This window comes from Musa acuminata, chromosome BXJ2-11 (genome assembly GCF_036884655.1).
Source record: "Musa acuminata AAA Group cultivar baxijiao chromosome BXJ2-11, Cavendish_Baxijiao_AAA, whole genome shotgun sequence".
NCBI classification, from domain to species: Eukaryota; Viridiplantae; Streptophyta; class Magnoliopsida; order Zingiberales; family Musaceae; genus Musa; species Musa acuminata.
In genome coordinates, this window is record NC_088348.1 from 32230099 (window position 1) to 32251016 (window position 20918).

General features: G+C 43.0%; 4 protein-coding genes and 1 long non-coding RNA gene across 7 annotated transcripts; 1 reads left to right on the forward strand and 4 right to left on the reverse strand.

Annotated features, from left to right (window-relative positions):
• Positions 1-749: 749 nt before the first annotated feature.
• LOC135626903 (uncharacterized) lies at positions 750-2783 on the forward strand. Of its 3 annotated transcripts, none has more exons than XM_065132713.1 (3): positions 750-1030; positions 1120-1382; positions 1753-2783. In XM_065132713.1, the coding sequence occupies exon 3, from the start codon at positions 1756-1758 to the stop codon at positions 2476-2478; it is 723 nt and encodes a 240-aa protein (XP_064988785.1). In that variant the 5' UTR covers positions 750-1030; positions 1120-1382; positions 1753-1755; the 3' UTR covers positions 2479-2783. The 3 variants fall into 3 exon arrangements, with proteins under 3 accessions (XP_064988785.1, XP_064988786.1, XP_064988784.1); XM_065132714.1 differs by having other exon boundaries at positions 1124-1382; XM_065132712.1 differs by lacking the exon at positions 1120-1382.
• A 586-nt stretch (positions 2784-3369) lies between these two features.
• LOC135626905 (probable glutathione S-transferase DHAR1, cytosolic) lies at positions 3370-6738 on the reverse strand. Its single transcript, XM_065132715.1, has 6 exons — positions 6580-6738; positions 6397-6487; positions 6163-6309; positions 5050-5167; positions 4718-4858; positions 3370-3611 (listed from the first exon to the last, which is right to left on the reverse strand). Exons 1-6 carry the CDS (start codon positions 6647-6649, stop codon positions 3522-3524), a joined length of 657 nt encoding a protein of 218 aa, XP_064988787.1. The 5' UTR covers positions 6650-6738; the 3' UTR covers positions 3370-3521.
• Positions 6739-7223: 485 nt separating this feature from the next.
• On the reverse strand, positions 7224-11749 carry LOC135626906 (ankyrin repeat-containing protein ITN1-like). Its single transcript, XM_065132716.1, has 4 exons — positions 11586-11749; positions 10915-11511; positions 9570-9979; positions 7224-8282 (listed from the first exon to the last, which is right to left on the reverse strand). Exons 1-4 carry the CDS (start codon positions 11608-11610, stop codon positions 7449-7451), a joined length of 1866 nt encoding a protein of 621 aa, XP_064988788.1. The 5' UTR covers positions 11611-11749; the 3' UTR covers positions 7224-7448.
• A 2498-nt stretch (positions 11750-14247) lies between these two features.
• On the reverse strand, positions 14248-16592 carry LOC135626476 (putative leucine-rich repeat receptor-like serine/threonine-protein kinase At2g19230). The gene is made up of 8 exons (XM_065131801.1): positions 16445-16592; positions 15854-16376; positions 15279-15763; positions 15052-15184; positions 14905-14973; positions 14764-14835; positions 14594-14665; positions 14248-14523 (listed from the first exon to the last, which is right to left on the reverse strand). The coding sequence occupies exons 1-8, from the start codon at positions 16521-16523 to the stop codon at positions 14343-14345; spliced, it is 1614 nt and encodes a 537-aa protein (XP_064987873.1). The 5' UTR covers positions 16524-16592; the 3' UTR covers positions 14248-14342.
• A 647-nt stretch (positions 16593-17239) lies between these two features.
• LOC135626910 (uncharacterized) lies at positions 17240-20500 on the reverse strand. Its single transcript, XR_010492497.1, has 3 exons — positions 19318-20500; positions 17889-18729; positions 17240-17708 (listed from the first exon to the last, which is right to left on the reverse strand). It is a non-coding gene; the product is annotated as an uncharacterized LOC135626910 (long non-coding RNA).
• Between the last annotated feature and the right edge of the window lie 418 nt (positions 20501-20918).

A 20918-nucleotide genomic window follows, 5' to 3' on the forward strand; every position in this document is an offset into this window, starting at 1 on the left:
GCAAGCCAAACAAGCCATGACTCAGAGTGACCGGTTGTCACGATTCGGTAGTTGAAGCATAGTATCGTGAGTTAAAGCTGAAACCATCAATCATCATCGCGGCAATTATCACACGAATCACCTTTGAATCAAAGGCATGGAACAAAAAATATGACATATATAATTAGTGCGTTAGTCTCCCATGCCACTGTAACATGCATAGGTGCTATCACTAGGCTCCATTAAAGAGAGAGAGAGAGAAGCATCAAAGATGGGAAGATCCAATTAACAAGACGACCCGGGATCTGGATGTCTCACGAGGCTTGTCTTCTTCTCACCGGAAACTGGCCGCCGCCCTCCCCCTCCCCAACTTTACCCTACACATCAAGCCATGGCCCCAATGCAAGACAAAAGCCAAATAAACTACAGCCCTTTGTGTAGTATCTCATGGCTATTCGTGCCATATGAAGGCAACATAAGAGGGAAATATTCACTGGTGGGAAAAGTATAGAAATGCTACTACATCCACACCACACCATTGTTTCTTGTAGACATTGCTTTCCAGTATAAAGTGACCTAGCAATGGCTAGTTGGAGACCCAACCAAAAAGAATATGGCACTAGAGATATCAACTGGAGGATTAAATCTTCCTTGGACATAGTGGCAGTGTTGATTACCTAGTCAACAAGCTAAGGAATAACCTGATCTATACTCAACTTATTGATCGAGACAAAGAAGAGGTGAGACCTTGCCTACTGTGTAGACAGTGGAAGAGGTCATGCGTTCATATGTAGGGTGAGAGAACTCCCACATAACATAGTCACATACCTTATACGTTACATCTCAAAATAAAAGCTCTTCCCGGACGAGTACTACATATTCTTTTGGTCTGTGCAAACTTGCTGCCAGAGACTTCACATGAGCAACAAGAGGCCCACGGAGGGGCAGAAGTAGAGTGTACGAGGAGCAGCGGCAGATTGTGTGCATCCCTGTGACTCTTGAAGAGGTCACCATGGATGCAAGCTTGCCTTCTGTTTGGAGTTCCCATGAGGTCAGCCACTCTCTCTCTCTGTGCCTAACATGTTTTGAGACATGGGTTCTCTTTATTTTATGGATCAGTCCTTCTGAAATGGGATTTAGTAAGTGTTCATGGGGTTGCCTTGACATGGCCACCGGACCGGCGACGGAGGAGGTGCGATCTGCTGGCGGCTGGTCGAGCGGCTACAAGGGGTTCCCTTTGTCGTAGAACGCGCGAGTAGCCGCTGTTGCAGTGTTGTTTCGTGAGCTTCGACGGAGAGTGGAGTTTGGTGCTCAAGTGTTCGACCGATTGACCCCTAACTAGCAAACTACGAATCCCAAAACCTGTTAGAATTATGCTGGCATTAGCCGTGTGATGCCAACCGGTGAGTGAAACATTGACCTCGATCATCATTAGCCCGTGGCCTTTCTCTGCAGGAAAGATTCTTCCTATAGAACTATTCTATGTGGATGATGTGAACCTGTCGAACACCGTAGCTTTAGATATGTTGCCTGGTACAAGAAGTTGGTGCGAAGTCCCTTGTCATAGACCAAAATCCATGTTCTGCAATAGTTGCTTTGATTCATGAAAGTTCTCTTCTTTCAGCGGATATCTGTTCACATCACCCAACGAATGGATTTTGCTTGTTGGGTGATGATGAAGTCGAAGCATCAGATTAGAAAAGACCTCCACTGAGTCATTCTCTGCCATCTCTTCTGCTGAATCTTCTTACCGTACTTTCTTTGGTCAAACAGATCATGGAGGACCTCAAGCACAAGCTTCTGCTTGCCACCATGGAACTGGAAACGCTACGGGCCAATGCCAAGGAAGAGATGAGAAAGAGAGAGGAAGATATCGGTCACTTGATCCACCTCCTTCAGGTGATCACCAGAGAAAGAGATGCAGCAAGGAATCAGCTGCAGCTTCTGCTCGACAGCATCACGCGGCCTCACACCGCGGAGCTCTCTCCGATGCTATCCGGCACTCTCCAAGAGGCAGCAACGGCATCCGATAGCCTCTCAGGAACTCCCACCCATCGTTCCTATGGCGCGTCCCCTGTTGCTTCTCCAGAACTGTCGAGCATGAAGATGGCCGATCCCTGCAACATGCCGAAGAACAATGGGGCAGCACTGAGAGCGAAGGAAGCTTCTGCGGTAATCGACGGCCTTGTCATAAAGAAACCACTGCCGGAGAAAGGGAAGCTGTTGCAGGCCGTTCTGGAAGCAGGTCCTACGCTGCAGACGCTTCTCTTGGCAGGGCCACTCCCTCGGTGGCGCAACCCTCCGCCACCCCAGCCATTTCAAGTACCCCCGGTGGGTGTCAGTGCCCACAAAGCTTCGTCACCCAACCCGAGAATCGCACCTGCCGTCGGCTTGTGCACGATCAAGAGACCACTGACCTCGCCATGCATGAGCAACTACGGCAACCTGGTGCTGAAGAGACAGAAGACTCGGTTCACCGGGGGGTACTGCACGATGTGAAGGAGACGGTCTTCTTCCGATTAGGAATTCTGTATCTTGACATGTTCATAATGCATGTAAATAGCACGAGTTATTACAGGTGAATCGAGTCGTGCTGTAAAGCTGCCCTGTTCTTTCATGGATCTCAGACAGCGGTTTGAGGGAGGAAAAGCTGCTGCGTGTGATTGCCACCACCACCACCACCACCTTCACGATTAAGGGCTGGATCGGAAGTGTCCTTTAAAGCAGCTTCTCGGCCTCATTCTTGTTCTTTTCTGCCTGCTTTCCCTTTTGCTTCAACACGCCTTTAGGCTCTTTTAGCTCCACGTCCTCCGTTGTTGAACTCCTTTTTGAGGCACCATGGCGGATGTAATCATTATGCAGCTCCCCAGCAGAAGGCTAAATATTCTTCTTTTTTTTATGTATTTATTGTAAATATACTTAAAGACGAAGAAGAAGAAGAAGAAGAAGAAGAAGGTGTACGCAGCATCTTTGCATCACTCCTATGGCGTGTCATATGACACACAACTCACGTAAAATAAAAGAAGACAAAGATAACTTGCTGCATTTTACGTAGAACCAAAACTCGCAGAGAGGCACGATAGGATGTGCACACATATCGCAGGGCCTCATGGATGGCATGCATGCTCTCAAGGCACAGCGCCAGCACCACCACCGTCTTCGGAGACGACGACGACACCATCTTCTCAACTACGTGTCTCTACTTCTTGCATGCGTCCGGCACGCAAAGCCTCTTCTTGTCGGAGAGCGAGTTGGCGTTGAATGCGTCAGAAGTCAACGCGAGGAATGACATCCAAAGAACTGCTCGGTTGATTCCTAATGAAACAGCTGTTGATTGTTGCCTAACAAAAGATACACAACCCGAATACGAACACGCACACACAAACACGATTGTGAACGACTCTAATAGATTCCTGACAACCATAAAAGGAGCTCTTATTTAAGGTTCTACACGGGATAACGAAGTAGCTAAAAGGTGAGAGACAGAAACAAACAGGGGAACACGCAGCAGGAGGCCATATTCCTGACAAACACTACACAGATCAAGCAGTAACTTTTGGTGCCCATCCGGCAATCACGTGTTCCTCCTTTGGAGGCTTCGTCTTCACAAACGACTCCCGGTTGAAGAGCAGCTGCAGAAATGTCATTACCACAATCAATTGATACGACAAGCTTCTGATGTCTCATCAACAGTGTTAACAATATCAATTAAGTTCGATCTTATCAACCAGAGATCAAACAGCAGTTGTAGGTAAGTATAACCCCTTAAAGGAGCCTCTTCTAACCAATGTTATCACTCACCTAAGCTTTCTTCTTTTGCTATCAACCTAATGTATCATCAATTTTCCATGGCTATGTGGAACAACACATGAGGGTCGAGTGATCTAAGATATGAACCATGTATTTCTTTTGCCATCCAGCAATCAGAAATGACCAAAAGAAAAGGGTTCGTCGGCATGAATTGTACACCCCGTAGATGAATGGTACCATGATATTTTCGGTTCAAGGTTGTGGTGAGTTACTCTTCCGCCAGTAGAGCTAACGAAAATAGTGTTTAATGTGCATTTAAATTAAACAAATTAACTGGCTATTCATGGATTTGAAATTTAAATGCCATGAGAATAATAACAGGGCTTAAATTTCAAAAGAAAGATGTGATCAAATAATCAAGTTACGGTGCAATCTTCCCAAGTGAAACTATACGGTTGCCTGTGCATCAGCTACCAACTTGACATAATTATTCTACGTAACATGCTAATCTCCGTGAATACTAATTTATTATAGAAGATGCTTCAGAGAAAACCATTTTCCAATCAAGGAGGTAAGAAAACCAAAGCAACTTATCGATTGGTAGACTCCCCAAGCAACAAACACAAAGGCCTTGCAGTTCCCGTAAATCCTTCGAAATGTTGATCTTACAAAAATTGCTTGACTACTATAGAACACTAATATGCCGAAAGAATCTAAGGCTTAGTCACACTAGAAATTCAATCTATAAAGATGCTAAAAAAGAGACACAAAGGTGAAGATTCTATAATCCAGTGTAGAAGAGAGAATAGCTTAAAATGGGGTGTAAATTGACTGATTAAATGCAAAATATCGGAGAAGCGAACCACACAAGATGAATCCCAACTCAAAATGGTTACCTTCTACTTTAGCACAACAGTATATGCAGAAAATGTCACATTCGAAACTGCAAAAAGAACACCTCAACATAGACGGCAAACTTAAATTGTACCTTAATGTAAGCATGAACATAGGTAAGATTCTCTGGAACCTTCCATCCTTTGAAATGATCAAGCACAATTACGAGATGGTACAACTTAGGTGCCAAGCTCAAGTCCACAGCTGATACGTTCTCGCCATTGACATATGGGCCCTGCCAACAAAATATATTATCCATGATTTGAAGAATTAGAGACAAATATAATTGAATGAGATCTTAATGTGGAAATGCATCTCCCAGGAAGAACCAACTTCAATTCAACAAACTGGATAGAAAATTTTCATCGTAGATGCACATAGATATGTAGAAGCCTAGCAAACATTGAAGGCTCTCTTTCTACTCACATGCTGTTTCAGATGCTCATCCAATGCATGTAGCTCATCAAGAAGAGCTTGTTCCGACCCATCATTAGCATCCTTACTTTTCAAGAACTTTATGAAAGAGGAAAATATTTTTGATCCCCTGAATGAGAATAATCAACAAAAAATTAACAACTGTAATAATAGCATAGTTACTAAAAAGACCTATTTTCTGAAACAACTAGCATCACAAATGTTGCACACACACCATAAGGAAAAGAAGTTACATAACCACTTGCATAATTTTGAACATAAAAAACATAATGAAATTACCACAAAACAGACTAAAATCCTTGTAGGTTAAAAGTGGATTCATTTTTAAAACGAAAGAATGGGAACACCATCATGTAAGTTACTATCAATATTGACTTTATTTTTGCAGTCAATACGTAAAGGAACCATATAAATTAATTACCCAACTATTCCTTCTTTTTTTTATCTGTCTAGGATTCCACAGAAACTTATATAGGAGGCATCTGAAAGTGAAGAATTTCATGCTCCTCTTACATCCTAAAATTTACCCCTTTGGTCTCTTCTTTCCATTACTCTTTAATAATCCTAACGTTTGTCTTATATTCTTCATCCACTGACTCTGAAACCTCTCCAATTCAAATCTGCCAAAGATCTGAATGGAACTGAACCAGCCAACTGAAAGATTAAAAACGAAGTTCAAATCATCTGTACTTAAAATACTCGATAGAACTTGGTCATCCAACACCAAGTCCCACAGAGATCGGTATCCTACGGGATATCAAGGACAAAATAGTGAAGATGCTATGACTACTCCTTGTTCTGCAGATTGACCAGGGAAGAACGATCTTTAGTAAGAGCTCCCCTTATGGCAGGAGGTCTAGTCAATTTTCTCCACTTAGATCAGGTTCATTATCCATGGAAAACAAGGGAAAACATTGTCCTCTGAATCAAAAGTCGTTCCAATAAAGTATAAGAAGACAAAAAAAAAAATGCAGCTCTGAATCAAAGGCCGTTCTAATAAAGTATAAATAAAAATTGCAGCTTTACGCTTAGACTGATGAGAATTCCCGAGGAGTACAAACGAAAGTATAAGAAGCCAAATAAAAATTGCAGCTTTTGGCTTACACTGATGAGTACTCCGGAGGAGTGACGAGAGAAGGGTTCGGATATTTCTCCTCTAAGATTTGGGTGATCACATCGGAGTCGGGAACCCACTTTCCGTCATCCAACTTCAGCACCGGCACCTTACCCTCCGGGCTTATTTCCAAGAACCTAAGACGACATCACAGATGAACCACGGATACCTTCCAAGACACAACACAAAAACCCTAGTTTTAATAGAAAGCACGAACAATTTACCAATCCGGCTTGCTGTTGACGTCCAACAACTTTATATCGTAGGGAATCTTCTTCTCCTCCAGCGTCAGAAGAACCCTCTGGCTAAAAGGGCCTATTTTTTCCATCGGATAAAAAAAAAAGCGGTGAGCCGACGGCAGAAGGGCGCGACGAAAGAGAGGCTAAGAGAGGGGAGAAAGAGTTTACAGTCGCCGAGGGAGTCAGGAACGCCGACGGCGGCCTTGACGCAGACCTCGACGGGCTTCTCAGCGGCCATTACGGTGAGCGGATGAAGCAGCAGCGCGAGGATCGCAGGTACGGATCACCGCGATCCGGATACTTCGATGGCTATTTATTTAAAAATTCGGTTGTGGTGTTCCTGCGGAACACATTGGGCGAGTGAAATCACCACACCGATGGGCTATCGAAAGGAAGACGATCAATAGAAATCTCTTTTCTTACCAGCGGGATCTGTACACGATTAAACTAACTGCATCGTATTGGACGACCTAGTGGCCCCGTATGGAGACCTCCAATCACAAAGCAGGTAGCGATTAATTGTCGGAGAAGTGAAACTAAATTGAGGGATGCGACAGGAATCCAAAGAAAGCACGCGAAAAACGTGGGTCGATCTGCGCCACGTGAAATGAAATCTAAAAAACAATTCTTTGGACCCAACCTAAGATATCTCGTCCTACATTATTAATCATCATTGGTAAATTACAAAGGATTGGTGAAAAGAGACAAAAAATATTTAGGAGAAGGCGGCATGCTTTAATCCAATGATTTTTGTCAAAACTTGTAAGTTTATATATTTCCCTTGTGATTCTGTCAAAATTGGTCAAACCCCATCCAACCAGAGAAATCAGTGTAAAGATTAAGCAGAGAGTCCGGTTCTACAGCGAATGCTAAGATAACTCAGATAAATCTCCTTAGTACAAATGGATGGCACGAAGCCATACAGCCGTAACGTAAGTACGACATACATTAGCTGGGATTCTTCCTAGTAGAGTACGTACAGTAGCGAAAAGTAGTCGAAGGCAGCAATTGAGGTTTAATGACGATGCAAACCCGATTCAGATGGCATATATTCTATCGATCTCGGAATCAGAGAGTTCAGAGTTGTGATGCCACGAGCTCGAGGCGCTCCTCCTCATGGATTTCTCCCTCTTCCTTATTGATCGGGTCCGCTTTGATTTCACCACATAGAAGGTCATGGTGCCGAGAACACCAGCCATTATCACACCACCTATCAGTGTCACGAGAATGGCAGCCCACTGGAAATGGCGACCCACAACAATGTATGATGAGGCAATGAAGGCAACAGTAGTGCAGACGGAGGCTAACCACATCAACTTGTTGATGATCTCCACCACTCGCCGCTCCGCCTTGGTTTCTCCCCGGACAAGAGTTATCTGAACCACCACCACGGCCAGCGACGTGAACAGTGCGATGGCATTGAAGATGAAGAAAACCTTGAAAGACCCCTTCTGCACGACTACTGCAACTCCGGTGTCTTGGGTTCCACCAGGCACTGTAAAAATGGCCGCGAATGCCACCGTCGCAAAGAGCACGGCAACCACAGTAACGGAGTTAGTGGCATTGTTAATGCCCTCTCTGTGAAGTTTTCTGAGCTCCTTGGCAATCCCATGGACGTTTTTGTTTGTTTTCCTTGTCTGCTCAAGCTGTATATGAACATCCTGTTTTATCTCGGTCACAGTCTTCCGCAGCTCATCTCGTGGCTGATTCAGTTCATTGGCCCTACATGCTCCACAACGAGATAAGCACTCCTTGATATCAGCAGACTCTTCAGAAAGAGGTAGACCTTCGACAATGTCAAAAGCAGTTTTATGATCTCTCGTCAATGCATTCACATTTGTGTCTGGGAGGAGCAGTAGAAGATTTACAATCTGCAACAAACGAGAAGGGTTTGAAATGTGTGAAAGAACACAATGTACTTGCTTATGAAGTAGTTGATTATCTGTACTAGAAACGATGCTCATAGTACTTTTAACAGACGTATCAACAAATCTCTCAATAAGACAAGACTGTAGAGACAACTAAATTAAGGTCACGTACATGTAATAAGAAGAATTAATTACTTGAGAATTTTCCATACCGATAACTGCTCGACTAATCATGATTTCCCCAAGGAAGATAAAAGTTTTTCATAAAACTCACTAGCAGGTTAAGTACATGATGTATATAAATAATTGACAGGAAGTAATTGAGAAAAAATGGACAGTTTTCTTTAACAAGTCTTAAGAGTGTTGGTCGACATCCGAGTATTTGGCCCAGGAGAGGCATCAAGAAGGATCCACGTTGCTCTTGTTCAGGTTACACCCATATCTAAATTACAAAAGCTTCCCAAAAATATTTGACCATTGCTACCACATAGTTCACATCAAGTTTTACTTCTACGTCAATGCTACCTCATAGTTCATATCAATTTGTGCTTCTATGGTCATTTGCTACCACATGGTTCACATCAAATAGATGCTAATTTTCACCAACTGGTCTTGTTCTGATGATCGGTTCTCTCCATTTTAAAGAGGTTCTGGGTTGGAATCTTTGTGGAGGTGGTTCCTGACCTAAGTCTCTTTTATCAATTTTACGGAACAGGATGGACAAATGGAATATCAAGTTATACTAGCTAATAGGCAAATAAAATAAAACTTCAAACTACACTGCCTTTAAAATGCCTTGAGAGTTACGATAAGACAAGAAAGTGCATGTGCCAAACACACATGCAAACTTGCACAAGCAGGTAGCAGAAACATAGGCACACAAACATATACATGCATTCACACACACATAATAGGCACACATACAGCACATAAACTAGCAATTTAATGCTGATTAATCCACTGTCTCAAGATTTTGTCACCCTGACTCACTGACTGCTTCCTACAGGTTTTGAAGAAAAGGCAATTTTCTGTAGAGTTCATAGGCAGGAGGTAAACCTACTACAAATGTCCTATAAAGGTCCTATTTCATTCCTTTAGAAATGCCACAGAAGGGGTTACTCCATCACAAGTCAAAGGAAACAGCTGTCAAAATAAGGAAATAACCAATGAAGCCAATCCAAGAAAACTCAAACAAGCACATAAGAAAAGAACCAACATATGCATTCACATAATAATTCAGAGAGCAACTCAATGCAAACGCAACCAAAAAAGTGCACCACAAGGTAGTACCTCTGCACGTTTTTTTCTTGTTGCAACATGTAATGCTGTGTTCCCAGCTCGGTCCGGTAGCATCACTATAGCTGGATCAGCATCCACAAGGGCTTTAACAACTTCAGAACTAGTTCCCTTCACTGCCATGTGCAAAGCAGTTTGACCCTTCTTATCAGTCCTTCTGGCAAGCTGTGGATCCTTCCCAAGCAATGCTTTTACTATTTCGACATATCCCTGTCGTGCAGCAAAGTGCAGAGCATTTTTTCCATTGTTTTTTGATAACTCTATTAAGCTAGCATCCTGTTCTAGCAAGAGATTCACAACTTCTGTATGTCCTCTTGTTGCTGCAGTTATAAGGGGAGTTGCATTTGATTGACCAAAAGTTTTGATGAGCGTTGGGTCATGATCCAAAAGTATCTGTACAATTTCTGTACATCAGGTATTAGTTAGATCTGCTAATGTAATGAACAGAAACTGAGAGAAAAACCAACAAGCGTAGAGTGATAAGAAAATAGCATGTGACAGCACTATCTTTGCATGGGAACAACTGAAAGTAACAAAGATATTATAGAAATTAGGAAACCAACGATTACACAAGACATATGTTCATGGAGACTTAGAAGAACACCAAAGTATCTTAATGAAAAACAGAAACACAAATGTATCCGTAAAACAGTGACAAACAAAGAACAATCGACTTAAATGCTGATGTCGAGTTGAACTTCACGGGCAAGGACCTTCAAAATTATTTAGATCATTGTGCGATACATGTTTCAGGTGTTGCACCATCTTGAGAATAAGATAGAACCAATTGCTCCAGTGAAGTTATAAATGCACTCCAATTTAAATTGTTAACAAGTCTCCACATATCAGAAACCAATGAAGGGCTTATCACCAGCAAACCACACAATAACATCAAAATGTCATTCACATGACACCAAAACAATTGTGCTTCTCCTAAAAGCTTTCCTGTTAGTAATTTTCTTGAACAGTCTTAAACGGTTGAGCATGAATCTTTCCGAGTTTCAGAAGCAACTGATACGAGTTGACCTCCCTCAACCCATGAAGAAAAAACCTTTTGAAGTACACGAAGGAGATTCTTTCCAACACATCCCTTTCCATAAAGCACATCCTTAAAGAGTTCAGACTGTAAGCACTAAAGACTCATGTAAAGATGAAGAGAATTATTTGGCATCTGTCAGTGTTCAGTAGAGTTTCCTTCCTACATACTTTCTAAATATCAGTTGTTTAGAGGGTTGTCTCTTTGTACCCAAAAATTGCAAGAAGAAGCAGCTTTACCAAACCTAGGGCTGCACGATAACAGCATAATCGAACAAGATTTAGTATGGAAAGCACGCCTCACCTTGGTGTCCTTGTCTAGCAGCGACATGGAGAACATCGAATCCGGATCTATTCTTCCTGGTGAGGCTCTCCCGATCGGAGTACTTGAGCAGCTCGACGACCACATCAAGAAACCCCTTCTCAGCCGCGGTGAACAGCGGCGTCTCCTCCACCTCGTTGACGTCGTTCACCACGGCCGCCCGTATCTCCGCCAAATCGGCGTCGAAATCCGCCCCCATCGCCGTCCCGGTCATCTGGGCGTCGATCTCGCCGAGGATCTGCCGCACGGCCGCGAGGTCGCCGCGCTGCGCGGCGAGGTGGAGCTCCGTGTCGTTGTGCCGCCCGGTCACCTGCTTCACGTACTTCTTCTTGCCCAACGAGTCCATCCGCTTGCCGGAGTTGGAGAGCACCAGCGACGGCGACGCCGCCTGGTCCATCCGCTTCCCGGAGTTCGACAGCACCAGTGCGGGCGTGGCGGGCGCCGACACCGAGGGGGACGCCGCGGCTTCCTGGTCCATCCGCTTCCCGGAGAGCGACAGAGACAGTGCCCGGATGGGCGACGAAGACCGATGGCTAGGGCTTACGCGGGCCAATCCCGATTCGAGGTCCCTCTCCCCTCCTTCGTCGAGAAACATACAAATCAAGATCCGAATCAGGGCAGGGTAATAAACGAACGGAGATTGCGAGAGGCACCTTTGTCGGTTTGAGGCGCCATCATCGTCGTTGGCGCCGTCCTCCTCCTCCTCCTCCTCCTCCGGCCTTCTCCTCGCCAGCACTAACGGGCGGAACCCACGCCAAGGAAAACCGGCATGGCGAACGTTTCCTAGCTAACCACCTTACGCGATAGAGTAAAGTGGCGAAGGGAGGGGTGGCGACGCGCATAATTATGGAGTTCAATTTTGTCGCCACAAAACGAACCGAGCGTCTCACCCACCCGTCTCGTTCACCCTCCCTCCTCGCCCATAGAGAGTAAGACCCACGAGGGCCCCACTGTTTCGTCCACTCGGAGAACAAGTCAAGTCGACGCGGCACTGGACAGTAAAATAAGAGCTAGTTTTCCAGCAACTACCGGGGCTTCTACTGGATAAAATAGATGGGATCCACCCACGGCCTATTCTGTCGCGCTGGGTACGGTTGTGGGTATGTATCTGTTCGCCGCCTAAGTATATGATCGCCGCCGAACGTTCCACATGGCCGCCTCAGGTGCATGCACTTGGCGTCGGGCTCATATTGCTACGACAAAGGCACCCTCGGCGTCATAAGACGAAGCCCACGTGCTAAGCATATCTTAATTAAGGTAATGCAATTGGCTTAATATAAATTAAGCTGCCGTACCAAATCATTTACCCATATATCCAAATTATTTATTCCTAGAAAAAGAGGTAAAGTCACGACTTAAAGAACAAATCAGATGGATCGCATGTCATCTAATATTTGGCATTTGTTTTTTGTTGGGTTCACTTTGAGTCTCAAAGTACGTGGAAACACAGTTTACGTGACATGATCCAAGTCAACGGAGTAATCATCCACTTATGCTAGTCATTATTGCTGATAGAAAATATAAAATCAGTTAATTGATGTTAATACCATATCAAATCAATATCCTCCTATCCATAAAAATAGAAGCAAGAAGGTAATCGGGCTGTCGAGCTTTGTAAAATATTTATAGAAATATTTTCGGACAGTCAAAAGATAATTCAAGTTTGTTACGAATTAATTTTTTTTATGAAATATTTATAAAAATATTCTCAAAATATCAACAGATAATTTAGAATAATTATGAACTAACTTCTTTGTGAAATATTTATAGAAATATTTTTAAAATATCAAAAGATAATTAAGATCGGTTATCAGTCAGTTCTCTATGAAATATTCGTAGGAATATTCTCGAAAGATCAAAAAATAATTTGAGTTATTTACAAACTATCTTCCGATCTTTATGAGGTGTTCTTTTTTCTTGATGTTAATATAAAAATACGTCTGACTCGATGTTTTTATATTATAAAAAGAAATATAAAACTCGGTATTAACTTAAGTATCGAATGAATCGACTTAGAATACCCTCCTTCGATTTTAAATTTTTATAGAAAATGAGTTTGGAAAACTACACTCTACTCTCGACAACTTCTCATCAAGACAACATCTAACATATGTCAAGATGTAATGATATTTTTCTTCAATAATTATCATTTAATGAAGAAATACCGATGTTAACTAGTCATAGTCATGGAGTATAATTAGAGGTTTCTTTTATACAATAAATATGAATGATTGGTTTAAGCCATTTTAAATGAAACATAATATAGTTTATTTAAAAGAATAATGAATGCTTTTTAAAATATTAAAACAATATATATATATATATATATGTTTTTATATTATTAATGAAAGAATATTAATTAGATATGCAAGAGAATGAATTTTAAAATGATTATATATATATATATATATATATATATATATATATATATATTCAAATCACCAATAAAAGATTATGGATAAAATCAAGGGCTGATTTTATTTGAGTATGAATTATTAATCTAAAATAATTAGAACAAAGTTAATATTAATAAATATATTGCATTTGATAAATCTATTCAAATTTTATAAATAACCTCCAAGGCGAGAGTAGATGGGAATATTACGACTTTTCCATCCTATCTTTTCATCGTCAACTTGTTGTAGTGTGTTTTTCTTGATCGAGGGCTGCTTCCTTGACCAAGAAACCGGGTAGATGTGGAACGAACGAAAAGAAAATTTTAAGTCCATCGAAAGCTTCCATCCACCGTTTGATCGGAAGCCCACGGGAACGCGATCGAAGTTGCTTGTTTCGAGTCAAAGTAAACGCGCATGGTAGTCTTTTCTTCCCTCCCCACGTCTAAAAGGTTGGGGGTGACACGACCTGTCATCTTTTTTCTTCCCAGGAAGGGAGGCTGTGATCGACTAAAATTAAAACTCTCGATGAAATGGACTCGAATCTCGAATAAATATTCTTTTTGGGGACTCAACTACATACTCCTTCCAACGGTAATCAATGTCTTTCCGGTCGCCTGGAAGATGAGAGCTGTCACTGTCTTCTATTAGAATATCGAGTTTTGATAATGTAATACAGATTTTGACAGCAATCCATACGAAGAATTATCTTTTCGAAAGAAGTCGTTTTGAATCCCAAATCGAAGTCGAGGGGGATTCCCACCGACGAAACTTATGCCACTGTTGATGGTTACTAGAGGCCATGTACATTTGATTTTGTCAAGGAATATATTGTTTCAATGATGATGCAGTAGTCACTATTGATGATGTAGTGGTCAGATACTTTTCTATCAGATACTTATCATGGACAAAGAAAAGAAAGATGATGCCAGCACTGTCTTAATAGCGTTGGCAAGTGATCCTGTATTATTGTCCGATCGGATATTAGAAACAATTACAAAGCCTGAAGATGACTGGTTAGGCCATCAAAACGAGGAGGAACAGAGAGATCACAGCCTCGAGTACGACAACCAGATTCCTCCTGCTCTTCTTCAAAGACGTGGAAGAGGATTTGGTAGCCCGAGGTGTGCTAGGCTTACCCATGGAGCTGTCACATGGCTTCTGGTCGGAGCACGACAAACTCGGGTTGCCGCAGATGCTACACATACAAAAGATTCTTCAATCATCTCTATCAGTTTCTCACTACAATGAGTTGCAGGTTTACTTACGTCAACTTGATCTTCTTGTTTTCCGTGAGCGAGGAAGGTACAGCTCCGCTTAGTTTGTTATCGGCCAGGTTCCTTCATGAACAAGCAGAAGAAGCAATGGTTGTTATCTCAGGAAATCAAGTGAAACAAAGAGAACACATGCAGGAGAAAGAAGTGGCATGAAGGCTCACAGCTCCTTTAGATCTGGTAGCTTGCCCAGGAATTCTGGGATTCTTCCAGTGATATTGTTGTTGCTCATATCTCTGTGAAGCAATGGAAACTAAGTCAACTGATGAATGGTGTTGTCGATTACAGGATACACCATTGCTTACATGGTTTGGAGGGCGGTCAACGTGCTGAAGTCAGGAAGATCTCCCGAAAGCCCATATCCACTCAGATATCTGCAGTGGGAACGATCAATATTCTACATGCAGTGCATGAGGAGAGGGACAAAACTGAGTTGCCAACGAGAGTCTTACAGTGCTGTGATTCGTGGAGTCGGATCCGAACTGCAACCCACCCAATCAGCGTTATACTTCGCAGGGAGGCATGGATCGCCGGCCCAGTCACCGAGCACCTCGAACTTTTGCTGCAGGACTATTAGAGCCCCCACTGATGCATCCATGAATGGTGGAGAAGACGTCAGCCTTCGGTCCATGCATGCGTTCATTCACGTAAGACAATTGCAGAGGTCACGATAACTGACCGTCGGATTCGTCGGTTCCGTTGCTCAGCCCACCTCGAACGACGAAGACCTCCATGGCGCTGATTAGAGGCGGAACCGTGGCTTCCGGCGTGGCCGTCAGGGTGATATTGGTGCTTGCCGAAGCGGCCTTTAGCCCGATGAGATACTCGGCCACACTTTGGTAAGGTGGATTAACTGCATCGATTAACGGATCGCCGTCGACGTAAACCTGGAATGTGTTGTTGTCCTTGGAGCCCAGGTGGCTCATCTCCGCGAAGTAGAGGTTGATGTAGGCAGGGACGGGGTCGGTCGGCAGCAGTTCGGAGAGGAACAAGACGACGTCAGTCGACACGTTCGCAGTGGTGATGGCCTGCAGCAGCACGGCTGCCGGAGGCTTGTCCTTGACGGCGGTCGGGTCCATGACGGTGGTGTCACTCTTGGTCGTTATCAGCTCGTCGGAGGCGGCAACTGGATCCCATATGCGATCGTATGCATCACTTGGATACCTGATGATTGCTTCTTGCTCGTCAAGGTTGACTTCAGCAACATTACTCCATGGGAAGGGGAAAGCTAGAGGCGGCGACTTCGACACGTACCTCACGACTCCGGGAGCGCCGAACGCCAACCTCCCCTTCAGGAGCAACGCGAAGCTGGAATCGACGCCCTCGTACATGTCCGTCTCCAGCGTCCTTACCTCGATCGCGGAGACGAACGGCAGCTGACCCTGCTCCAACTGGGCCACGCACACGGCCGTCCCCTCCGCGAACACGTCATATATGGCTTCGTGGAAGACGACCTGGTCCATGGACGCCGCCACCGTCTCCCAACTGTTGGCGTCGAACTGGAGAGCAAAAGTCGGCGGCGAGGATTTCTCGTCGTAGTTACCGTAGTAGAAACTGGCCCGGACGAGGACCCGCCCGCCGCCGGGGACGCTCACCGGGTAGCAGTTCTTCTTCCTCGACGAGAACACCCTCAGTGTCCTCATCGGCTCCGGCACCGAGTCCGGGTTCTGCACGACTCGGTTCTCGCCATTACTGACGTACGACTCGTCGGTCTCCCATGCGATGCCGTTCTCGTCCTTGTAGGAACCAGACGCGCCGCAGTCTATGCTGGTGAAATCTGTGATGCACGTCACCCAAAACACAGTCAGTACGAAGAAGTATGGAGACAGAAGTTTCAGTACTTACTGGAAGCTGAAGCTGATAAGGCGAGGAGGAGGAGGAGGAGGAGGAGCGGGGGAACAAAAGGGAGGAGATTGGTTGCCATTGTAATGCTCAAAGCTCATAGGCTGCCTTCATACTTATGCACTGGATGAATGGGGACTTGATGAGAAGTCAAGCTTAGAGTTCTCTCAGCTACGTTAGCTTCGAAGACCTTGACTTGTTTGTATAAAGCAAGTGGACTTGATGATCGGTAGACTTCTCGGTACCGTTGACTTTTCTTGCAGCAGAATTGGCTTAACCAGGCGTCTCTGGTCCACAGTCTATGCCGCCCATCGGGCCATCGAGTACCATGAAACCTGCCTCGTGGAGTGAGGTAGAGCTCCACATTGCACATGCCTGCATTAATGATCTGCCCATGTTATTTTACTTAGTTCACAATCTATTACGAACGGAATCAGCCAAAGCAAGCTTAGCATCGAAGGGTGCCAATCCTTCTTTGCAACTCAAATCATGGAAATATAATCTCAAATCACAAGCATGACAATCATCATAAACTATCAATCTGCTTTAATGGCTTCCATTCGCATGAAAGTTATGTATGCATCCATTCTTAGAAAAATTCATGAGTTAAATATACTACTTGCACCTCACATTGTTATATAGTCAAACATATACATAATCCCACGCAATTTCTTCTATATTGCATGTCACCAGGTTCCAAGTGGTAGTATTTGGTAAGTACTATTCCACTTGGCTATGATAGATAGTATATAATCATCAGTATCCATAAATTAACAAGCTACAGTAGCTCAAATGAAAGACAGCTCAAGTGTTTTCGTAAATAAAAAAGGGATAAGTATTCCAAAATGACAGCATAATGGTCTACCAGATAACCTTTTACTACTCTACATACAGTGCTTGAGCCTGATGACCTACGGGTACCTGTATAAACCGAAGCTAAATGAAGTCCACTCCATGTGATGCCAAATCATTAGGCTTCCACAACATGCACACTGACTAGTTGCGATACTGTCATCCGTACAAAATCATATGTATTTAGCAGGAAAAAAACCAAACACTTTTGAGACTCGAGCAAGATGAACAGGAAAAAAACTAATAATGTAGCAAGATGAATGCCAGGAGAAATTCTTACAATCGCTTGAGACTCGAGTGACATAGCATCATCATCAGATCTAGCTGCAGCCTCCTAGGATCTACCGTAGGTAGGAGCGCTACAAACTGATGGATGGGATTTGTCTTGGTCTCTATGTTCATATATTCGACAAGCCTGCTAAATGCACATTATAGCAGTCAGCAAAAGCAACCGAACAGTCATAGAAGATTTCTGTATTGTAAGAATTACAAGTGCTTATAGAAAATTGCATAAACAATTCACCATGTATTCAACTCCAAAATCCTCTAGGAACAAAAGACGATGTTACTAGGTCAAATACTTAGATTGACTTACTTTGTTGATTTTCCTGTGCAATGAACTCTTCTACATTCTACATTTCCACTGTTTGCAGTGAGTAATCTGCCTCTTGGTTCTGCACTCCTAGCCAAGTGGTGTGAAGTGTCTCTTATGCAGAGCTTTGTTCTAAGATTCAACTGCGATCAAAACCTCCTGCGGTGAACCTACTTATGAATGTGGAATTTGGAGCAAGAAAAAGAGAGGTCTATGATGTACACACACGACAAGATTATCCGTCAGTAAGAAAGTGACCTCTGACTTCACAGAAACAAACGAAAATATCCATATAAGTTGCTTCATTTCATACATAGCATGCACATATAATGAGGCTGCAGGAGTTGAACTCTTAATGTTAAAGAAAGATTTAATATGATACAAAAAGCAAGTTACATTGAAACTATATTGATCAACACAATACCTGACATATGACATCCTGAAGTTGGTGAAAGCTAATAGCTTCTTTTGAAATATCATCAGAGAAAACAGATGGCATAGATGAACTTTTCTCCACAGAGGAATCTAAATCCATTGTACAAAGATCTAGCCCTATGTTATATCTGTAACTACCAATCTCTTGTTCAAGATCACCATGCTGCTTCTGAACTGAATTAGCCAGCTCCAACGGTCCCGTGCTTAGTGCTTCAACAACTTTCAGCTTCACATATGGAGACTTTGACAAAGAATCAGGTAAACTTTCCATGCTAAATGAATTGTTGATGATAACACGAGCTGGAACTTGCTCAGAAGTTGAAGGAGATTTTGATCACACGATGCTGTCTAAAAGAGTAGATCTTGCTTGTTAAACGATTTTTCTTTTGAGAAGTATAAGATTCAAGACCTGTGAAAAGTTCGCAAACACATTTTGTATCAATGTGGCAAGAAACAAAAGCATGATTCACAACTTGTCTAATTGAAATATAACTGTATCCCTCTGCTTCAGATGATTACTGACTATCAAGCTGCTGCATCTGCGTCTTAAATTAGAGAGGCTCAAACCAACAAACTAACCCAAAAAAAAAATCAAACAATATCCATAAAAAGTTTATCATTTAATTTTAGCAATATATGATAGTGATATGCTGATGAGCGCAAAAAGAGAACCACATGGTTGCATTATGATAAGATGGCAACATTCTCGAGCCAAGAATACAGAGAAGACGGCAAGTATCTATGATAAGATTATGCTATTGCTCAGTACAGAGAAGAGTAAAAACAATCTATCGGATCCCAAAATAATATTTGGAGTAAAACAAAGTTGCTCCAATAAGTACCCATGAAGCATCTTCTTCAAATCCTGCCCTTCAATACCTTAATTCATGATGATTAAGAGAAAAACATGATGATAATTTCTGGACCATCTCAAACATCTTCTACCCAATGACCCAAAATCAAACAACATAAGAACAAGATCAACAGAAACCCTAACCCTGAATCGAGGAGGAGAAAGGAGAATGAATCGCTCCTCGTATCGCCCGCTCCACCGTCGTCCCATCAAAAGCCATCTCCCCTCCTCGCCTGCTTTGCCGCTGGCCTGCCGTTACAACTGAACAAGACCGAGTATAACAACCATCGTAACGGTTCTTGGGAACATCCGATGCGTTGTTTGTTGTCGGTTGTGATGGTGCGGCGGTGGAGAGTTATTTGTCGTGTGACATCGGCGTCTGGCTTGCGATCTCTTGAATTGCTGGCCGTAGAGTTGCACTGCGTTGGGGAACACGTAGACGGGACATGAAATCCTGCGGCACAACGATGGGGATGGATTGTGATGGGACAAGTGGCTTAGCACAGCCTACCGATTAGGCTTAGTATATAATACCCCTTTAGTGGACGACAAAGATATTAAGATATAAAACATAAGGATTGTTATTTGATATATAAATAATAAAAATATATACGTAATGTTATAATAAGGCATATTTCTAATCTTGGCCACGTTGTGATCCATGTCACGTCACACCCCTGCAGATTTAGCACAAGGGTTGTCTTTCTCCCACGTCGAGCCGGAGCCCGTACAGGGAGGCATCCTCTCGGCAAGTCCCATCCTGGAAAGCTCAGGACGACGCTGCATGGCGTCGTTCCGTGTATACCAGGCGATAGTCATACGAAGGTATGAACTCGTCACTCGGGGGGATTGGTCGCCACGCTAAATCTGCGTACGACCGATCCTCGGACAACAGTATAAAAGCCCCTGATCGACATCTGATTATGAGACGAAAAAAGAGGAAAAACAATTGACTTAATCTACAAGGGACCTAAGTCGGGAATCTCTCGACCCAGGACTTGTGTGCACGAATGTGACCATCCCGACCCCTAGTCCAGCTCGACCTCGACGCTTTTATCCAATCGATCGAGAGACGCTCTCCTGAACATAGAAAACTCCGGACATCGACCTGGGGACCAAGCGATGCTGAATCTTCGACCAGGATGCGTGAGTTCACCAACACGTTCAAATGTATTTAACCTCCATACGATACAATAATTGATTCAGCCATATGAAAATTAATATACGGATCCAACTCAATCTACATTATCATATCTAATAATTGATGCTACATTATCATATCTAATATCAAAGGAAACAAATAACTCTTATAAGCATTAAACTATGATATCCAATACAACAGTCATAAACTACATTATAAAAACACCTCTCATGTATGTTCCTTAGAAAAACTTTGTCAGAGCATTTTATTCTCAAGTAGACTTGATGCCTAGTCAAATCTTCAAAACTTTAAATACATCAAAGCAACTTGATCTAGAACACCACCTAGGCATTTTTTTGCATAATTCAACCTGAAGAACTGACATTATGTCACTCTACATATGGTATGACTTCGGATAGATCCGAATCAGTATCTAAATCAAATCATCATAATTGGAACTAACAATCTTATAAATAAATATAACTGCAGTTAGGCAATCCAACCACAAGAATTTGGATGACAGCTTTTAATCTTGACATGGATATGTGATTCAACTAGACAATTTAGTATGAATGTGTGGTGTTTCTGTATATATATATATATA